The 18,664-nt window shown below is 43.2% G+C and overlaps 1 protein-coding gene across 1 annotated transcript; it reads right to left on the bottom strand.

Moving 5' to 3' along the window:
- Positions 1–509: 509 nt before the first annotated feature.
- LOC113158638 (transcription factor 7-like 1-B) lies at positions 510–17,554 on the bottom strand. Its single transcript, XM_026354685.1, has 12 exons — positions 16,591–17,554; positions 16,387–16,456; positions 14,791–14,927; positions 6,928–7,005; positions 3,979–4,096; positions 3,615–3,696; positions 3,454–3,528; positions 3,142–3,258; positions 2,797–2,962; positions 2,346–2,453; positions 1,493–1,541; positions 510–1,407 (listed from the first exon to the last, which is right to left on the bottom strand). Exons 1-12 carry the CDS (start codon positions 16,765–16,767, stop codon positions 830–832), a joined length of 1,755 nt encoding a protein of 584 aa, XP_026210470.1. The 5' UTR covers positions 16,768–17,554; the 3' UTR covers positions 510–829.
- Between the last annotated feature and the right edge of the window lie 1,110 nt (positions 17,555–18,664).

Genomic DNA, 18,664 nt, shown 5'->3' on the forward strand with positions numbered 1-18,664 from the left:
ATGTACCTCTAACCACTAGACAGTAAATACGTTTTCTTAGGGAAACGAGGGAACGAGACATTTAGTACGTTTCAAACTGCAGTTGAAAAAGTTTTATTTTAATTCTGTTCCAGCATGGATTAATTTATTGCTCTTTTAACAGAGGCAGTGCATTTTAATAAGATGGAAATGTTTTTACAAAAAAGAAAATTGAGATTCAAATTACAGAAGTTATTGTAATTTATAGGCTCACAGCACAAAGTTTAATTAAACTAATGTGACATGCACACGAGGAATATTGATGTTCAGAGCACAGAATCAAGCATACAAAGCAGAACCAGGCCCATTAAGGCATAAAAGAGTAGATTTATATCTCTTGTGCAGTAAAATGCACATGATTTTGACGTCTGTGAACCTTTTGTCTTATTTTATTACTGTGACCTAACTTGAACAATTTAGAGAAACTCAACTGAGGATCAACTGTTATTAACAAACATTATCACGAGCAAATGAAAACTCCCAGCACCACATGAGAACTCAGTGAATATTTATTAACACAGAAGAGGAACCAGAAAAACAGTCATTACTACCAAGTGGAAAAAGCATTCTGAACAAACCCCAAAGAAACACCTCGCTGTCAATAAGTTCAGGAAACGTAACTAGAAAATGTGACACTTTGTAAAAATGACACCACGGGATGAATTTGCAGTCAAATATTGACCAGTTATTTGTCTTTTCATACTAATATAAAATGTGATACATGTATAAAAAAGTTTAAAAAAGGAAGCGTATTTACAGCAGGAATAAAGATACTAATCATAAAGAACTGTGTTTTCACTGTGTTTTTATTTTAATCAGCTCCTCGCAGCTGATTGGTTCTCCTCAATGAGAATGGCTGTGATTGGGTTAAGGCACCGTGAGAGCTCGTCGCCGATTGGTGAGCGGAGGTAGGAGGCGGAACGAGGAAAGGCTGGGCGAGCAGAGGGGGAAGAGGGGGTGAGCTCCTGGAGGAAGCTGTGAGGGGTGAGGAGGTGGGCGTGTCGGAGGAGGAGGACGGCGTGGAGGGTCCCGAAGCGAGGGTGCTCCGGCTCAGGGGGTGGGGGGTCCTGTGGGGTTTGGTGGTGAGGGACAGCGGCTGCAGCTGCTCGGCGTAGGGCGACATGTGTCCGCCGGAGGAGTGCGTGAGTTCGGTGTGCGTCGGGGCCGGAGCGGCGGGAGAGGCCAGCGCCGTGGTGGGTGTCGCCGGGGAGTCCAGTGAGGAGGCGGGGCTGGCCTGGGACAGGTGCGTGTGCGTCAGGTGGGAGATGGTGTGAGGCTGCGTCAGAGGGGGGCGGGCGTGTGTGTGTGCAGTGTGTGGCTGAGGCGTCTCCTCGGGTCCAGGAGGGACGCGAGGTCTCTTCAGCTGTGGGGAGAAATCCTCCGCTGCTTCTGCAGGAACAGAGACACACGCGTCAGTTCACCTGTTCACAGGTGCAGCACCGGTAATCAGAACACCTTCACAAACCTGTCTCACCTTCAGGCTGAGTCTCACTCTTCACTCGCTTCCTCTTCTTCTTTTTACCCTGAAGACAAACAGACACGTTCAGCTTCAGTCAGCAGCTCTGTTCTCACACACACACACACACACACACACGAACACACACACACACGAACACACACACACGAACACACACACACACACACACACACACACACACGAACACACACACACGAACACACACACACGAACACACACACACGAACACACACACACGAACACACACACACACACGAACACACACACACACACGAACACACACACACACACACGAACACACACACACGAACACACACACACACACGAACACACACACACGAACACACACACACGAACACACACACACACACGAACACACACACACACGAACACACACACACGAACACACACACACGAACACACACACACACACACACACACACACACACACACACACACACACACACGAACACACACGAACACACACACGAACACACACACAAACACACACACGAACACACACACACACACACACACGAACACACACGAACACACACACACACACGAACACACACACGAACACACACAAACAGACACGAACACACACACGAACACACACACGAACACACACACGAACACACACGAACAGACACACGAACACACACACGAACACACACACGAACACACACGAACACACGAACACACACAAACACACGAACACACACAAACACACAAACACACACAAACACACGAACACACACAAACACACACAAACACACGAACACACACAAACACACGCACACACACGCACACACACGAACACACACACACAGCCTGATCGAACACTCACATAGTTGTCTCTGGCCGACCAGGTGGGGTACAGCTTCGCGTGGAGCAGCTTCTCTTTCCGAGCCAGTTCGTAATATCTGGCCTGTTCCTCCTTCGACAACGAGTGCCACTGTGGACAGACGGCAACATGACATCAGCCAACACACACACACACACACACAATAACTATGTGAGATGGTAAAATAAAGACATTTACTGCAGTGTGGTGAATTAGTAGTAGCTGTTGAAGTTCTATTTTTGTTCCTGTATTGTTTCAACATTATTCTCAAATTCTCGTCGTTATTTGTTTACGTGTGTGAAGGTCAAACATGTTTTAAACTTGGAAAATATGAACCTGAAAAGTTAGAACAACTGGCTTTAAAGAACCGATTTTACATCAAACTACAATAAATACAACATTTAAAGCAAAGATTCAGATTTTATGGACCCTTGATCATGATGATCAAACGTACCCTCTGTCCCAGTATTTGGTTGATGGTGGCGCTCTCCTTCACTTTGCACTGAGCCACCACCTTGGGCCTCTCCTCTCTCATGTACAACATGAACGCATTGAGTGGCTTCTTAATGTGAGGCCTCTTCTCGTCTTCTTTCTCCTGCTGAGCGTCGGGCGCCGACTTTCTGCAGAAACACAGCAAAACACAGAGAGAGCAGGTTAGCGCTGCAGACGAGAGCAGAGAGTAGACTCCATCACCACCTCACATCCATGCACTCGTCTCAGTAGATGAACAACAGACACTGGCAATGACTGGTTAGTTGATGGTTTATCGTTAACCTAGTAAACAGAGGAGCTGTGTTACCCAGGCTGGCTGCCGCCTCCAGGCTCCTGCTTCACCGCGGTGGGGACGATAGCCGGGTGAGGAATGGACGACTGAGGGGTTGGCACCAGACGTGGAGAGAAGCTGCTCGACACAAGACTGTGGACAAAATACACATACGCACAGATTAGGGTTGGTTATCTACGATGTAAATATGTAAACAGGAAGACACACGGTCTGGAAACCTCTTCCTGTGGGATCATTAATGTCTGTGTGAGGTTTTCTCATTTGAATTTGGACCAAAGTGGCCGACAGACAGAGCTACAACAACACCACAGTTTGCAGTTTTCTTACCTTGACATGGAGGCGTTCATCGCCAGAGCAGCAGGTGAGAACCCTCCTGCGATGGGATACATCGGCTGCCCCGGCCTGCACATACACAGACCGTCAGACTGTACAACTCTTCACATGAAGGTCGAAGCTGTTTGTATTTACAGAACGTGTGTTTTACTCACAGCCATCCGAGGGCGTGTGGGATCTGAGCCATTCCTCCAGGTGACACGGGGTAGCAGGCAGCATGAGGGGTCCTGGACAAACCTGTAAAAGCAGTAACACCACAGTGTAGAAGCACTCCGAGTCCTACATTCAAACTGCTACCTATACACAAATGCAAAGTAAAAGTACTCTGTTAATTAAAATTACTGCATTTTGTTCTATTAAACCGATTATGAAGAAACACAGTGAAGTAAGGTTAAAGTCAAAGTGACAGAAATACTTCAGTACAGAACCAAAGTAATGTATTCATTCTCAGAATACTGTAATTCTCACTTTCGAGGTGTAACCACAGGATTTGATTGGAGGACAGGTGAGAACGGTTACCTGTGTCAGGGGAGAATCCAGGTGAGGCCCTCTGAGGGGAGAAGGCTTCTGGGCTGTAGGACAGGAGTGGATGGAGGTGGGTCATGTGGGGATGCTGCACCACAGGGACGCTGTTAGACTGCAAACAAACACAGAGGACGACGTTGGATTTTTAGAGCTGCATTGTTATCAACTGTCCACAAGGTGTCAGAATTTCCCTTTAGCTTCATTTCTGGTGTTAACGTTCCAGCGTGCGCACAGATTTTCACAGGTGTGGAACATTTATCACACGAGCAGACACAGTTTTGTTCCCTTTGTTTACACAGAAAACAACGTTTTCTCCAACATCAGTAGGAAATCATGAACAGGGGGACGAGGTTTTCAAACGTAGGACCTCGACGACACCACTGACAGGTTTTATTTCCAACACACAGAGCATTACTACTGCTGCTGTAGATTTATAGTTTTTTCAAGGAAGTAAAAATATTCCAGGAAGTTGTAAATTGTTGTTTGAGAACATTAACTGATAAAACTGACTGCAGCTCATTTCTTCATTTTAGATGTTATCTCTCAGAACAGTGTGACTGTTTTTCTTCATCCATGGTAACACCCATCGCCTACTTTAAGGGACTGAAGTTGAGCAGCGAGCTCTGGTGTCACAGCGTCCTGTGTGTATAAGCTGTGAATCACACAAACCTGATTTCTGATGGACAACACAGTTTAGATACTTTTAACAAAGCTGGAGAATTAAGGTGATGCAGGTAATCGGGGGACACATTTCCCTGTGGTAAACCGGTTACTGTCCACGTGTACGTGCAGCTGATGAGTTCTCAGTTTTTTCCTCTACTCCAGACTTCGTCTGGAAACATGACTCACAGATTTGAACTGTATAATGAGAGAGAAAGACGCTGCTTTCTGTCTTTTTATGAAGACAGACAAGAGCGATCGATCTGAATTCAACAAAACTAGAAACTGAACTGTGGCTTACGACCAGTGTTTCTCACTTCATAGTGTATTTATCTGATTTCTAAATCACAATATATCAGTATACTTCACAAACTTCATATAAGACATTTCACTGAGATAGAAGAACGTGTTTTTAGACAAAGCACCTTAAATATCTTAAAGTCTGTTATAGGATATTTGACCTGTTGGGTGACTTTTAAAAGATGGATCATCTTACTTTAACAAGTATACTTTACCTGATTAGGGTAAAGGTGGTAGTAATAGTAGTAGCAGTGGAAGAAAGTGATCATTCTTATCATTGTAGAGCAAACAATATGCTCTTACATGTTTTTAAATGTGATGCTAAATGAGTATTTTCACCAGCTGGAACGACATATTTTATCCTAAAAATGCTTTAATAAACACTTTCTAATCTTACTTCAAGTACAAGTCACGATTGAACAACTTCAAATGAGCTAAGTGCATTTTAAATGAAGATGCTGACATGTAAAAGGGAATTTTTGAGTAAAACAAAATATTACATTTGGTTTCCAAACACTGGTAACATTTAGCTTAAAATGAGTCTGCGTTTCCTAAATGTCAATATCAAACACCGTCTCTCAAGAAATCTTACCAGGTGAATTTCGACTTCTTTAGTTACCACAAGATAAAAACACATTTTTTTCTGATTTTTCTGGTGTAGTCGAGTTATCTCTGCTTCATCCAGAAGCTCCAATCTACTTTTCTTGTCTGCAGTCTTTTGTCCTGCACATGTGCACTAAACAATACATTTGAAAGTTGCCCGTCAAAATGTTGTTTGTTTTTACTGGTTCTGTGTCAAACTATCACTGATCAGGTTTTTGCATAAATGCAACACATCTGCCAGATATCCGGTAATCTGAGGAAAGACCAGGATCTTATTCACATGCTAATGTTACCAACAGAAAAACCGAAATGAAGCAACAGCACTAAAACACTGTTTTTTATGAGGACGCTTCTGTGTTTTAAAGTTTAACCTATGTTGTCCTTTAACATTTGGACACACACAGTTTGTTCCTCTGTATTAGTGTGTGCTTTTTTCGTTCGACAACATAAATTCTTTTAGGAGACCAAAGCGGTTTGTGTGTAAAGACATTTTGTTGTTGTAATAGGATGTAATAGGATATAGAGTAATAGGATGGGCTGAAGGATCACGACAACAATACAACAATACATCATCATATTTAAGATTAAAACAGTCGAACTAAAACTAGCAAGGCTTCACCAGAACCTGAACTCAAACATATTATTTGATAAATTAGGTAAAGTGCTAAAATAAATAATGATCAGAATGATGCTAGAAGACCTGTATACACATCCTGAGTAACCTGATTTCTCAGCAAATGCACCGACTGCTGCAACCTACAGCACCTGATTAACTGACTCTGCCCAGCTCTCATGACTAAGGTCTGTTGTGCAAGTGTGATGCCCTTTGTTGCTCTTTTTGTGTTTTAACGTCACACAGTCATACACAACTGCTGAACCGATAAGCTGTGGTCTGCACTGTAACTATTAATAGCATGTTGGAGCACGTCCTCTTCACCACTACACACACACGACTAAATGTGTTAAACGTCATGCTCTGGTCTTGCTTAAGACTGTTGAAATTAAACCTCTTTTGTGGTGCACACCTGCATAACTTTGGGTTGCAACACAAAAAAACAAAGAAAGTGTTAAACGAGAACAAAGATCTTCTGAAGTGGCTCAGAAAAAAACATTCCTCAGAAACGGTGAGAAATACAGCGAGTCAACTGGGGTGACAAGAAAATAGTTGTTTGTAGAGATGACAAGAAGCATCGTTTTACCCTTTTCTACCAAAGCCAGTTTCCCAGCTGGTCCAGAGCGTGTGTGAACTAAATGTGTGTATTTTCTGTGTTCTTCTTATATAATATGGACATTTACAGAGGACGAAGGCATGTGTAATGTTTCTGTAACACGTGAGACGTCGTGTGTGTGTATGTGTGCGTGTTGTTGACCAGGTCGTACCAGGTGTGTAGGAGTAGCAGAGTCTCTGATCGTTGCTCTCCCAGGGATGTCGAGCAGAGGCCACTGAAACGGCAGATACTGTGGGGAGAGAGAGGGAAGGTTAACCAACCATAATAAACCACAACACGACAACAGTCTTCTTCCTTTCATGATAAAACACATTTTCTACTCTGAAGACTGTGAGTTTCAGTCTTACTCAGCTTGTTGTTTAGAAGTATCTGCTTACTACACATAGATCAGTGTATATGTCGACCAATAAATAACAAGAAACTGCAGTAGAGAAGTAACAAACAGGTTTTTAGGTCATTTAAGATGCAGTACTGTGTAGTATCAGGCTCACCCACATGTTGAGTCCATTCAAATCAACCAAACTTGATTAAAAAAACACTTTTCATACAGGTTAATGCAGCTGACAGTAAAGTTTTAACCATGTTTTAATAAAAGAATCCACTAAAATCAATATTGATGCTTAAGCAGGATTTTATTTTCCCCTCATACACCTCAGCAGCACACTGTGATGACCTGGAAACAACCGAGTGTGCAGGATATGATGGTTATTGCTGAGTTACACATCATTATCTTTGATACCAGGTGAGATAACACAGTTCAGTGTTGTTCGTCTCCCACATGTTGACATTCTCTCTGTCGGCTGCTGAACAGCAGACAAACTCTCCCGCAGCTTCACAGAGGAGCAGCCACCAACACGCCACTTACACGGGAGCTAAAGTTGTGGATAAGAACTTCACCGAGCTGAAGGTCAAATGGAAAAAATCCCCAGCACACAGACAGTAAGTGTGGACAGTGTCTTCAGACAGTGTGTGAGTGTGTACTGAAGCGCTGACTCCTGACTTAGACAAAGAACTAAGTCTTAAACGTTTGCCTTCACCCTGCCCCCATTTCCCACACATGTGGACGCTACCAGCCCCCAAACCACTGGTGTCCAACTGTTGACCAAGCTGTCTGACACAGGGTGCCGCCCCCTCATCAGACACAGATAGAGCCCCACAGAGAGGAAAAAAAGAGGCTTCTGGTGCTTATTCAACTGTGAGGGACGTCAACAGACTGATGACTGTGACCTCTGACCCCAAACAGGAGGAGAGGACCCGAGACATGAAGACAGTCTGAATATCAAGTCATCTTGTTTGTGGTCATAAGGATGCTGTAAAATCACTTAAGGTAATAAGTTAAATAGATTCACCTGGAACTAAAGGAACAGACCGTTTATCTCCACGGCCATCACGTGGATTCCAGGTGGACTACTCGAGATCGTCACAACCTAGGATGAAACAGCTACTGGTGCAAAAACTGTCTGGAGTTATGCAATCCTGTCCGTCAGTATTACCCAGATGGTCTACACTCTGTACTGTCCCTGAACACAGCGCACAGTACAGCAACTGATATACTTCCAGCTACTACTTTCTTAGTGTGAAGACTGCAGGTGAGTGACAAGAACGAGGAAATAAGAAAACTGAAGACCAGTAGACATGCCAACATAACAATAAAATATTACTACAAATATATTAAGAAACTTACAATGATACTGAAGCTCGAAAACACGTCACGTTCATCGCATGTTCAAATCAATCACACGTGATACTGCTCCACCAGTCAAACACCATGTTGCATCTCATGTACATGCAGCGTTCATTTTCAATGACATACACGACCATCGCTCCAAATGAACACAGATTCTGCGAGGTCACCAACTAAAGCAACTACAGCCTCAGCCGTAGACGTTAGTGTTGCTCGTCGCTCTCGCAGTGTCGTGTTCAGCTGCAGCAGGGAGCAGCTGTTTTCAGGAAAACACTGTAAAAAGTCACGTCCAGCTAAGAACCGGTTAGAGTCAAGCTGGTGAAGATAATGGACCAGCTTAAAGAGTCAGAGATTTCCCTCAGGAGCTGAAAACCAAAAAGAGGGAATACAGGGGCAGAAACACGACTCCTCGTGAATGATTATGCTGCTCTGGGACTGCCCGATGTGTCATTAAGCACCTGTTTGATAACAAGTTCACCTTATCCCCTTAAAAGCTGATGATATGTCTGTTGTTTCAGCTTAAAACATCTGTTATTGTGTCTCCTGCGTGTTGCCCAGTTTTAACACCCTCCAAAAAGGCTCATTCGATTCTTTCAACACTTCAGCACAAAGCTGAATTTCATGCCAAAACTGCACTAGCTCAAAGTTAAATTACGCAGTCAGACAGATTAGAAGATAGTTCTGGTCCAGAAAGTATCTCTTCATTATGTCTTCGTTTGCACAAAGAAAATAAAAATCTGTGAAGAAAAAACCCACGAGTTGAGTTTAAGACAGACGTGAAAAACCTGAACTTTAACACAACAAGAGCATTTGTGTAACTGGGGCTGCAGGAAGCACGATGATGAAAACATTGTTTAACAGGGAAACAAACGTCCTCAGTCCACACAGGGAACCAGGCAGCGAATGGGAAACTACTACTAATTACATTTTCCCCTCAAAATGACTCTTATCTCCAGCTCATCTTACTCTGCTCCAGACAAACTTTGCATGCACAAGCGCTCTCCACACCTCCCCCTGCTGCTGTACAGAGCCCCACGACATTTGTAGACCCCCGCCTGGACATACACACAAGTACAGTAGTGTGCACGTATAGGGCTGCACACATGCACACACTCAGCTGAAAGAAGCAACTCCACAAGGCAGCCTCATCCCGTCCCCCATTCAGAGGCCCGAGGAAGCTCTGGCTGAGAGTGCTAACTGGATCCAGCTGTTGGAAATACCAGGAAAATCAATATACACAGTCTCTCTCTCTCTCACACACACACACACACACACACACACACACACACACACACTCGGTCCTGCACAATCAGAGTCTGTTACTGGGGGAAGCATAAAATCACTGTGTGACCAGAGGGAGATGTTTTTCAGCTTACTGCTGTTTACGAAACACTGCAGAGCACACAGAGCTCATACTGCAGACAAAGGAACGAGGATCAAACCACAACAGAACAACAGATATGACAAAAAAACTCATTTATTACAAACCAACAGAAGCTTTAGTTCATGAAATCCAAATTGTTTGTGCAGAAATGTCAAATATTGTAAGACCCAGGGCTGTGTGTAAAGAAACGTAAAGAAAATACAATGAAGTTTTCCAACATTTGACCTGAAATGACCCAAGAAAATTCAGAGAAATATGTTTCACAATGAAATATTAAAAATCTATGAATCCAGTGGTGTTGATTAGGATTGAATAGCACAGTAAGAGGCTTTTTGTTGCCTTCATTGCCCAACCAAGAGGATTCTCTCACCCTAACAAAACCTATTGTTCTTTCTTTGTTCCCATGATGAGTTTCCTCTTAATAACTGAAAACAGAGGCTGACATATTAATGTCTCCATACTGGAGACATTAATCAGCGTGCGCTAAGCCCTAAAAAGGTGTTGTTTTGTAGATTACTTTCAAGTGTTGGATTTCACAAGTCCAACCACCAGAAATTCACCAGAAAAATGCTCAACAAAAGCTGAATGTGTCAGACACAAACCACACAAACGTACGAACTGAGGCGAAAACATAACTAACGCAACCGGGTTTTTATGATGTTAATGTGTGTATTTGCATGTCAACTGGAGCATGTAAGTACGAGGTTGTTGGTTTAAACAGGTCATCCTCGTGGTATCTCAAAACTCTGAAGACAATGTCGGGTAAGCAGAGGGATTCTGGGATAGAGCTTTGACGAAACGAGCACTGACATCTACTCACACAAACACGCAGACGGTTGGTCAACATAAACCTTTTTAACAGAGTGAAAATAAAGTGAGGGCCACATACCAGTTAGCTTATCTCTCCTCGATCGTCATCCGGCCATTCACTGCAGCTCAGGTGTGACACTGGCATGAAGGTGTGTGTGTGTGTGTGTGTGTGTCCAAACTAAAGTCCAAACACTAAGGCAACATTTTCTTTGTCATGTTTAAGTTGAGGTTGGGAGATACCACATTTAATCCCAAACTAGTGCTGCACGACTAATCTAAAGACATTCAAGTGTAGGTCATTGGTGTTTTGACAGCTTCAGTCCCCTCCAAAGAACACAATAACTTAAAAACCAGGTCTGAACCAATTCATTGCTCCCCGAGACACTAGTTTAGTCTGCTATTTAGTATGTTGTTAAAATTCCTCATGTGGTTGTGACCTGAAAAAACCATTTATCCTCATTGTTTGTCTCATTAAACTACTGCAGTTAAACTAAACCTGAACTTGACACTAACTTCATTATTTAGGTTTAATTTTAGTTTCTGAACACAGAGTTTAGGAACCTGAGTTAAGTGCAACGTTTGAAAAGCTTGTAAATTCAAAGTACATCATCACCCCTGACTGAACCATCTAACCACCTAAACAATCGACCATCTCACTGTTGGACGACTGGATGAACTGGTCAGAAATGATCATATCTTTGCTATTACTGAAGTTATTTTACCTAAAACAATCTGCGGTTTGGGTTTTACCAATCCTATCATTTTCCAGTCATCTGCAGTTCTATGTTTGTCCTTTCTTTTTACTCTGTTTGTAGTAGAATTGCACAAAGTAACAGCACATTTGTTCTCATTGTTGAGGATGTGGTGACTTTGTTTAAATAAACCTTATTGGAATTCTTACTGGACCATGCTGACCAGGTTTTTCTTGTTTCTGTTCAGTGTGCTCTCCAGATTGTGCTCGGGTTGACTCATCTGTGCCATGTTGCAATTTCTGGTTGTGCAGTGAGTTGAAAGATCGTACAGATTTAATAATAAGTAACTACATTACCCACAAACCACAGCTACAACAGCAATGCATGTCCCAGCGTGTTGCCCAGCTTCTAATGTTCTCTGTACAAGTTTGCAAATAATCACTTAATATCGCAATCTCAGTAGTACATATTTAGTACATCACAATACATCCGCAGTACTCAGTTGTGTTTCTGTACTTGGCTGCGCTGTCCTATGGTTTTGCTTTGTGTGTTCTGTCAAACTGGTGAAGATGTTTTTACCTAGTGACTGTTAAGCGGGGACATGAACATCTCCCTCTGCCTAACTGAACGCTGTGCAGTGCACCCCTCCTGGACCATTTAAAGAGCACAGAGCGAGGTGAGGTGAGGAGCAGGGTGGAGGCACAGAGACAGGTCGTCTCTACACGCTGCTTTCTGCTTCCTGCCAGCGTCCGTGAGTACAGTAAACAGCCTGTATTATGGTTCAGGTCGCGTCTAACTAAAGATAGCTTGTTTACCTTGACTTGCCTTCAGACTGGCAGGCTCATCTCCTCCGCCCCTCGCTCATAAACACACCTAACACTCTCACTGAGCACACAAGGTCTCCATTGTGTCGAGGACCAGAGCAGAGGTAGAGTGCGAATAACTGTGTTGTCTCAAGGCAACATGCAGCCCGTCAGCCACAGCGTGTGTGGAGAAGCCACGGGCAGCGTGTAAGCTATAATGAGATGTAACGACCCCCCCTGTGGAGCCATGCATTAGGCCTATTCAGACCGTGCTAATGACAACAATGACCCCCCTAACGCAGGGGGAGGGCATTACAAAGCTGAGGAATGCAGGTGTTTGTGTGAGTGGGTTCGACTGTGTGTTTAGCCTACACATGTGTCTGGGTTAAATCCGCAGAGGAAAGATTTTCAAAACAAACCCCCCCCCCCAAAAAAAAATCACAAATCTGTGTCGGTGAGCAATTCGCAAAGCTACACACGTCAAAATCCAACCCAGCAGGCTGCTCAGTGCTGCTTTCCATACTAATAGAAGTACACAGCTGTGAGCAGATCCTCCTGTGGACACCTCTCTGTATAATCACACAATGAATAAACAGAACATCAACTAAACTGTACATTAACACACATTTAATCTGACTTTATAGCTGCTGACCAATACTTTATAGTAAGTCTTAAAGAATGAATTCAATGTTTCATTACTGCTTCTAATGTAAGGGAATTAAAGTCAAGTTTTCTTGTTCATGCTATTCATTCTAAGTAAGCCAGTTAATGTGTACACTATTTCTTCTTGATTACTTGTTTAAGCCTGTTAAATGAATCAAGCTGATGCCTTGGACAAAACCCCAAAACATTCAGTTTACTGTCAAAGAAAAGAATCAAATCATCACCGATGAGAAAGGTAGAACCTGTAAATGTAATCATGTGTCTAGGGAAAGAACTAAAATAATGATTGAATTATAAAATCATTATTATCAGATCATGATTAGAGCTGTAGTTTCAACACTTGTTTATACTTTGAGGAAACAAAAACCTTCTTGTTTCATTTAACCAGGGGACCTGACGTTCCCACACATCTAAACACAGGCAGTCATACAAAGGACAAAACAGCCAAATTACCGACAGAATTATTATTATCATCATTATTTAAAGACAAGTTGGATGACATGTGACAGACACACACCTTCACAAACTCAGACTGAACTGCCCAAACAAACTCAGTTCAACTCCAAGTCTGATCCACGTCTTCTGAACTTTCCTCTGCAATAACAGTTTTGCTTAAAATACTCTTAACTCCTCACTCTGCCAACGAGGCAATTTTTAGATTAGTGGCCACGAGTGCTGCTGTATTAAACCATCAGCCAGTTTCCCTTTAATCCAGGCTGAGCTTCCGTACAGCTGTAGGGGCCAGCAAATTGGGCAACACACTGTCAATGAGCAGCCCGCAGCTACAGCAGCTAATCTGCAGCACAGCACTAGCCCTGATGGGAGCTCAATCCTGCTGCAGGCAACTGCACCAGCAGACTGTGTCCGGGCCTGTCGAGCCCTGTCCCATCACAAACCATCTTAGCATAACAGGCTGCTGGCAGCTCTCTCCCACACACACACACTCACAGTCAAATGCAAGTGCACAAGAGCCAGCTTTCAGGACAATGGTGAGTCAGAGGCTACCAGGTCTCAATTTGCAAAACAATAATACTCTCACAATGTGAAGCAGCTAGAACCTGTTGCCGTTAACTGGGCGAGTCTAGGTTTTAAGTTACTCCAGTTACTCCTCCTGTTAATCTACACGACGCCAGTGTCTCATGAACCCCTGCTCGAGCCAGAGTCGCTTCACAAGACAACCTCTGAAAATAGAGGATGTTTTCAGGTCTACAAAATGCCCCTCAGAAGCATGACACAACCCAGTCACAAAGCCCAAAACCCAGAGACAAGCAGCCGAACAATGGATAAAACCGTGGTTCTCAACATGCAGGTCACGACCCCAAAAAGAGGTCACAAGATGGCTAAAACAATTCCAGACTTTCCTGTAATCTGGGCTCTTCAGCATTGTTCAAATAAAACACAGAAGGTACGAGTGGAGCTGGTCACAAACGTAATGTTCAGTGTTGGTGATGTGTACTCTCTGTGTATTTTATGATCTTGGAAATCAGAGCCTCTACACAGAGTCTTGTCCTCTCAACGAGTAACGCTAACGGGTACAGGACGTCTTCTATTACATCAGTGGACGTTTTGTACATGTTGTGAGACAAGTTAGTGTCAGTCAGCTTCTCCTGGATAAAAGTGGAGATAACAACATGACTCTGGTATTAACTTCTAATGTCTTAGAGCAGACGTATCTCCTATTTTACCTACTGATTGTTTTCTACATTTACAGATTTAAAATTTAGTCCATAAAATGTCAGAAAATGTTAAAAATATTACAGACTCTCAGAGTTTGTCTTCAAATATTGTGTTTTAGTCCAAACCCCAAAGACATCTAGTTAATAATGATAAAAATAAATAAATCAGACAACAGAGAACTGGTCCACGTATGAGAATGCAGCATTTTAACAGTCATCTCTCCTTTACAAAAACTGAATGTAAACTCCCTGTGGGAGTCCGTTAACATGCTCACCCTGCCACTTTGTTTGAGTCGTCTTACCGTGCGGGCACTTGGTGTGAGGGCTCCATTGGTGAGGTAGGGACTGCAGAGGTTCCCGAGGTCTGGGATCATGAAGAAGGGATATCCAACATACGGAGAGGGCTGGAAGAGACCTCCATCCTGCTGCCTCCTCAACGCTGAAAAACACATTCACCATCAAGACTGTGACGCGTTTAAAAATACTTTAACAAAAAGATGAGTCTGCAGCAGTCATAACGTCTTCAGAGGCTCTAAGTGTGTTTTTACTGTCTGTCGAACTGATTCACACCAGAGGACATAAAGTTACTGGGCAAAGGTGGCAAGAGATTTGTTATCAGTAAACGTGCTTTATTAAACATTAGAGCTGTGTGAGACTTGATATGTTGCTCTGCTGACTGCTGCAGAGATGATATCTTAATGTAAAGCTACAGTAAAGTTTTACCACCTCTGGGCAGATTCAGACATGTAATGAAGTAAACACACGCCCTGCAGCAAACAATCAAATGATCACTGCTCTGTTTTAATGTGTTACATCAGAAAACGCTAACCAGGCAACCAATAAGTCAATACTTGGTAACCTCTGACCTCAGATGTCAAAGCTAAGAAACATTTTTCTTTCTCTTTCTAAAGAGTGAAATTTACTCTAGAATTCATCCCAAAACTTCTTCTACAAGCAACATAGGAGTAGCATTGCTGTTTCCTTCAGTGTAAAGTCTCATGGATTTGGACATTTCCTGCTTTTAAAGCTGTAGATCAAGAATTTAATCTCCCTGACAAATGCACACTGATGAAAACATGTCAGAACTATGAGCAACAATAAAAAGTACACTTTAAAAAGTGAACAGTCTCCCTTACAGCTACACATGGACTGTCAGCAGCAGGTGCATTAGTGCAGACATTCACTTTAATGATCACTTTGAGCACAGATACGGAAAAAACTGCTCACTAGTTTGTGCTGACACCAGCCTGATCTCTGCAGACAGCTGTTAGCTAGCGTTAGCTGCCTGACGGGGACAGACTGAACAAAGCAGAATCCACACACTGTTCACTCGGCTCCCGTCGCCTCACGTCTTACAGCCACAGATAGGATCTCATCAGCAAACACAAACAGGCTCAGATCAGTTTGCAGAGTCCTTCGGCCTGATGCCAGAGTCTGCAGCTTACACAGCAGCGGCCGCTGTCGTTGGTTGATTTAAAATAACTTTTATGAATGTTGTAACACCTCAGTTTCCGCAAAGCAAACATTTAACACCTAAAAGTTTTTTCAGTTCAGGTGACGTTGTGCTAAAAAAAAGACTGCAGAACTCCTCCAGATGACATCACCTGGCCTGAAAAAGTCCTCCAGATGACATCACCTGGCCTGAAAAAGTCCTCCAGATGATGTCATCTGGAGGAGTTGTTGAGCTGGATGCAAAAATAAATAAAACCATAATAGTGAATCTATTTATTTCCATGTGCCCCTCAAATTAAACCCACAGCAGGTACGTTGAAAATGTGTGAAGTCCTTTAACTGGGAGTTGAAACGTTAGAAAGTATAAAGCAGTTAGATGGTGAACTACAGAGAAGTACTTTAAAGTTCTGTGATGCTGAAGATCCACTTCACTGAGAGGGTCCTACCTTCCTCAAACAGCTGACTGTGTCTGGCCCTGCTCTCCAGGTCCGGACCGGGTTTGGGACGTCTGTCCGCCTGCACACAAACCACACACAGAACCGTGAACAGAGTCCGAGCAGCATCGTGAACATTGTGGGTCAGACACACAAACAAGCTCCGCCGGAGAAAAGTTCGTCTCCAACACGTCCGGAACCGGTCCGTGAACTCACCTCCGAGTCCGAGCTGCTGTTGGTCTCGGACTCGTTGACCAGGGAGGACTTGACATCGTCCAGGTCCCGTTCCGCAGACACGTTCCTCTTCTCCTCCTGCTCCCCTTCGTCTTTGAACGCGATCAGCTCGTCGTTCGCTCCCAGGTCGTCTCCGTCTGCCCCGTTTAGCTGCGGCATGTTCGGACGTTAGCAGCACAGCTAACGCTAGGGCTGAATTCTTAAACCTAACTTACAGTTTGGTTGAAAAACAGTCTACGAGAGTGGGAAACCTCTTAGAAAACGCTGACCCGGCGTTAGCTGCGTGTTAAACACATCACGGGCAGCGCTAACGTCAAGTTAAGTGTTGTTTTGCCTTTTAGTGCGTCTAAAAATAAAGACACTAACTAGCTAACATGCTAGCTAGCTACTTGCTGCGTTCAGGGACGTTTCAGTTTCTGGCGTCGAATTCCTGAGGTGTGAAAATCCTCCTTGAGCTCGTTTCCACCAACAAAACTGTTCAAACGGTGCTCGAAAAATACAAGAAAACTCCCAATGGCTAAAAAACAGGGTTAAAAACTACCGATTGTCAACGCAGCACCGATGACATTATAACCCGAGCCCAGTCCGTCCGACTAAAAGTTTACGTCCCCTTCACTGCGCCGCTCTCCAGTGGGAAAAGTTAAACTCCTCTACTGTAAATTCCTACATCGGCTCCTTGAAACGTGCTCGATCCTCGGGGCGTCTGCAGAACTCGGGTTTCCGCATTTTGCAGTCTTTGCTGATTCAGGACAGTTTGTGCTGGTTGGTGTGGAGGCGTGGGAACCAGACGGGCCGCTTGGTGTGTCCGAAGTGGAGTGGAAGGAAAAGACTGGGGCTGTCGGAGTACTCCGGGGGGTGGAGGGGGCCCGGGGATCTGCACGGACCCCGGGTCGGTCTACAGGCCCCGGATCTGCAGCAGCTGCCGAGGAGGAGAGTTTTCTGAACTGATCCCGGACCAGCACCAACAGGTTGGTCCCGTTCGTTTGCAGGGGAGGAGTTAACGGGAGAAAGGACGTGTACGGAGGATCATTGGTGCCGGAAAAAGAAAAGTTTGGCATGAAAAAGAACAAATCTGATCATATGTGTAGAGTATGATGATCTAGTATTTCACTTTTAGTCTTGATTAGGATTGATAAAAGTCAAAAGTGGGATCTTTTATCTCAGAATTTCGACCTTTATAAGATAAAATAGTTTATTTGTCATATGCACAAATGTGTACAATGAAATGTGTTTGACTTGTTGTTTCCTAAAACTGACAGAAAGTAAAAACCTTCTTAAACGTAGACATTTCACTTTATATCTCATACATTTGAATTTTAAACCCCATGTTTTCATTACTTTTATCCCATAAGTTTCACTTTTTATCTCATGATTTTGACCTAGAAAGATAAAATCTTCAAAATGTTGCTCTTTAACTTTGAAACAGAAAATCAAACTATTGACTCTTTATTGTATAATAATGTTTTTTACTTTGGCGTTCTAAAAACTTGTTTTCACTAATTTTTGACACTTTATGTAAAAATATCACTTTTTATTTCGTACTTTTCAGAGTATGAAAATAAAATCAAACTGTTTTAATCTCTTTTCTTTATCATGATTAAAACATTTCAAACTTCTCTACTTCTATATTTTTTAAAGGGCTTCCACACTTAGACCTTGTCCCTTAAAGGAGCAAGTAGACACTCTTCTGACCCCATGAACTGAGGAGAGAAAAACAAACATTTAGCAAACTGAACCTATAAAAACAGAACACAGACAAAGATAGAATAACAATTAATGTTCAGATTAGTACAACTGATAATAATGTACATGAGAATGTGTGGTCGACAGTATTATTATTATTATTGAAGGAGTCTGTGTTTCCCATTTGTGCACAAAGAAACATGCACATACATAATTAAATACATAGATAAACATACACATTACTGCTCCTACTCGCAACTCAATAGAAGTTCCCCTGTGGAGAGCAACCTGGTGGCAATTAGTATCCATTGCCCCGTAACCCCCCTCTGAGTCTTTGTGTTCGTTTTCTCCTCTTCTTCAAGGTTGCTCTGCA

Source organism: Anabas testudineus, chromosome 12 (assembly GCF_900324465.2).
Source record: "Anabas testudineus chromosome 12, fAnaTes1.2, whole genome shotgun sequence".
Classification (NCBI taxonomy): domain Eukaryota; kingdom Metazoa; phylum Chordata; class Actinopteri; order Anabantiformes; family Anabantidae; genus Anabas; species Anabas testudineus.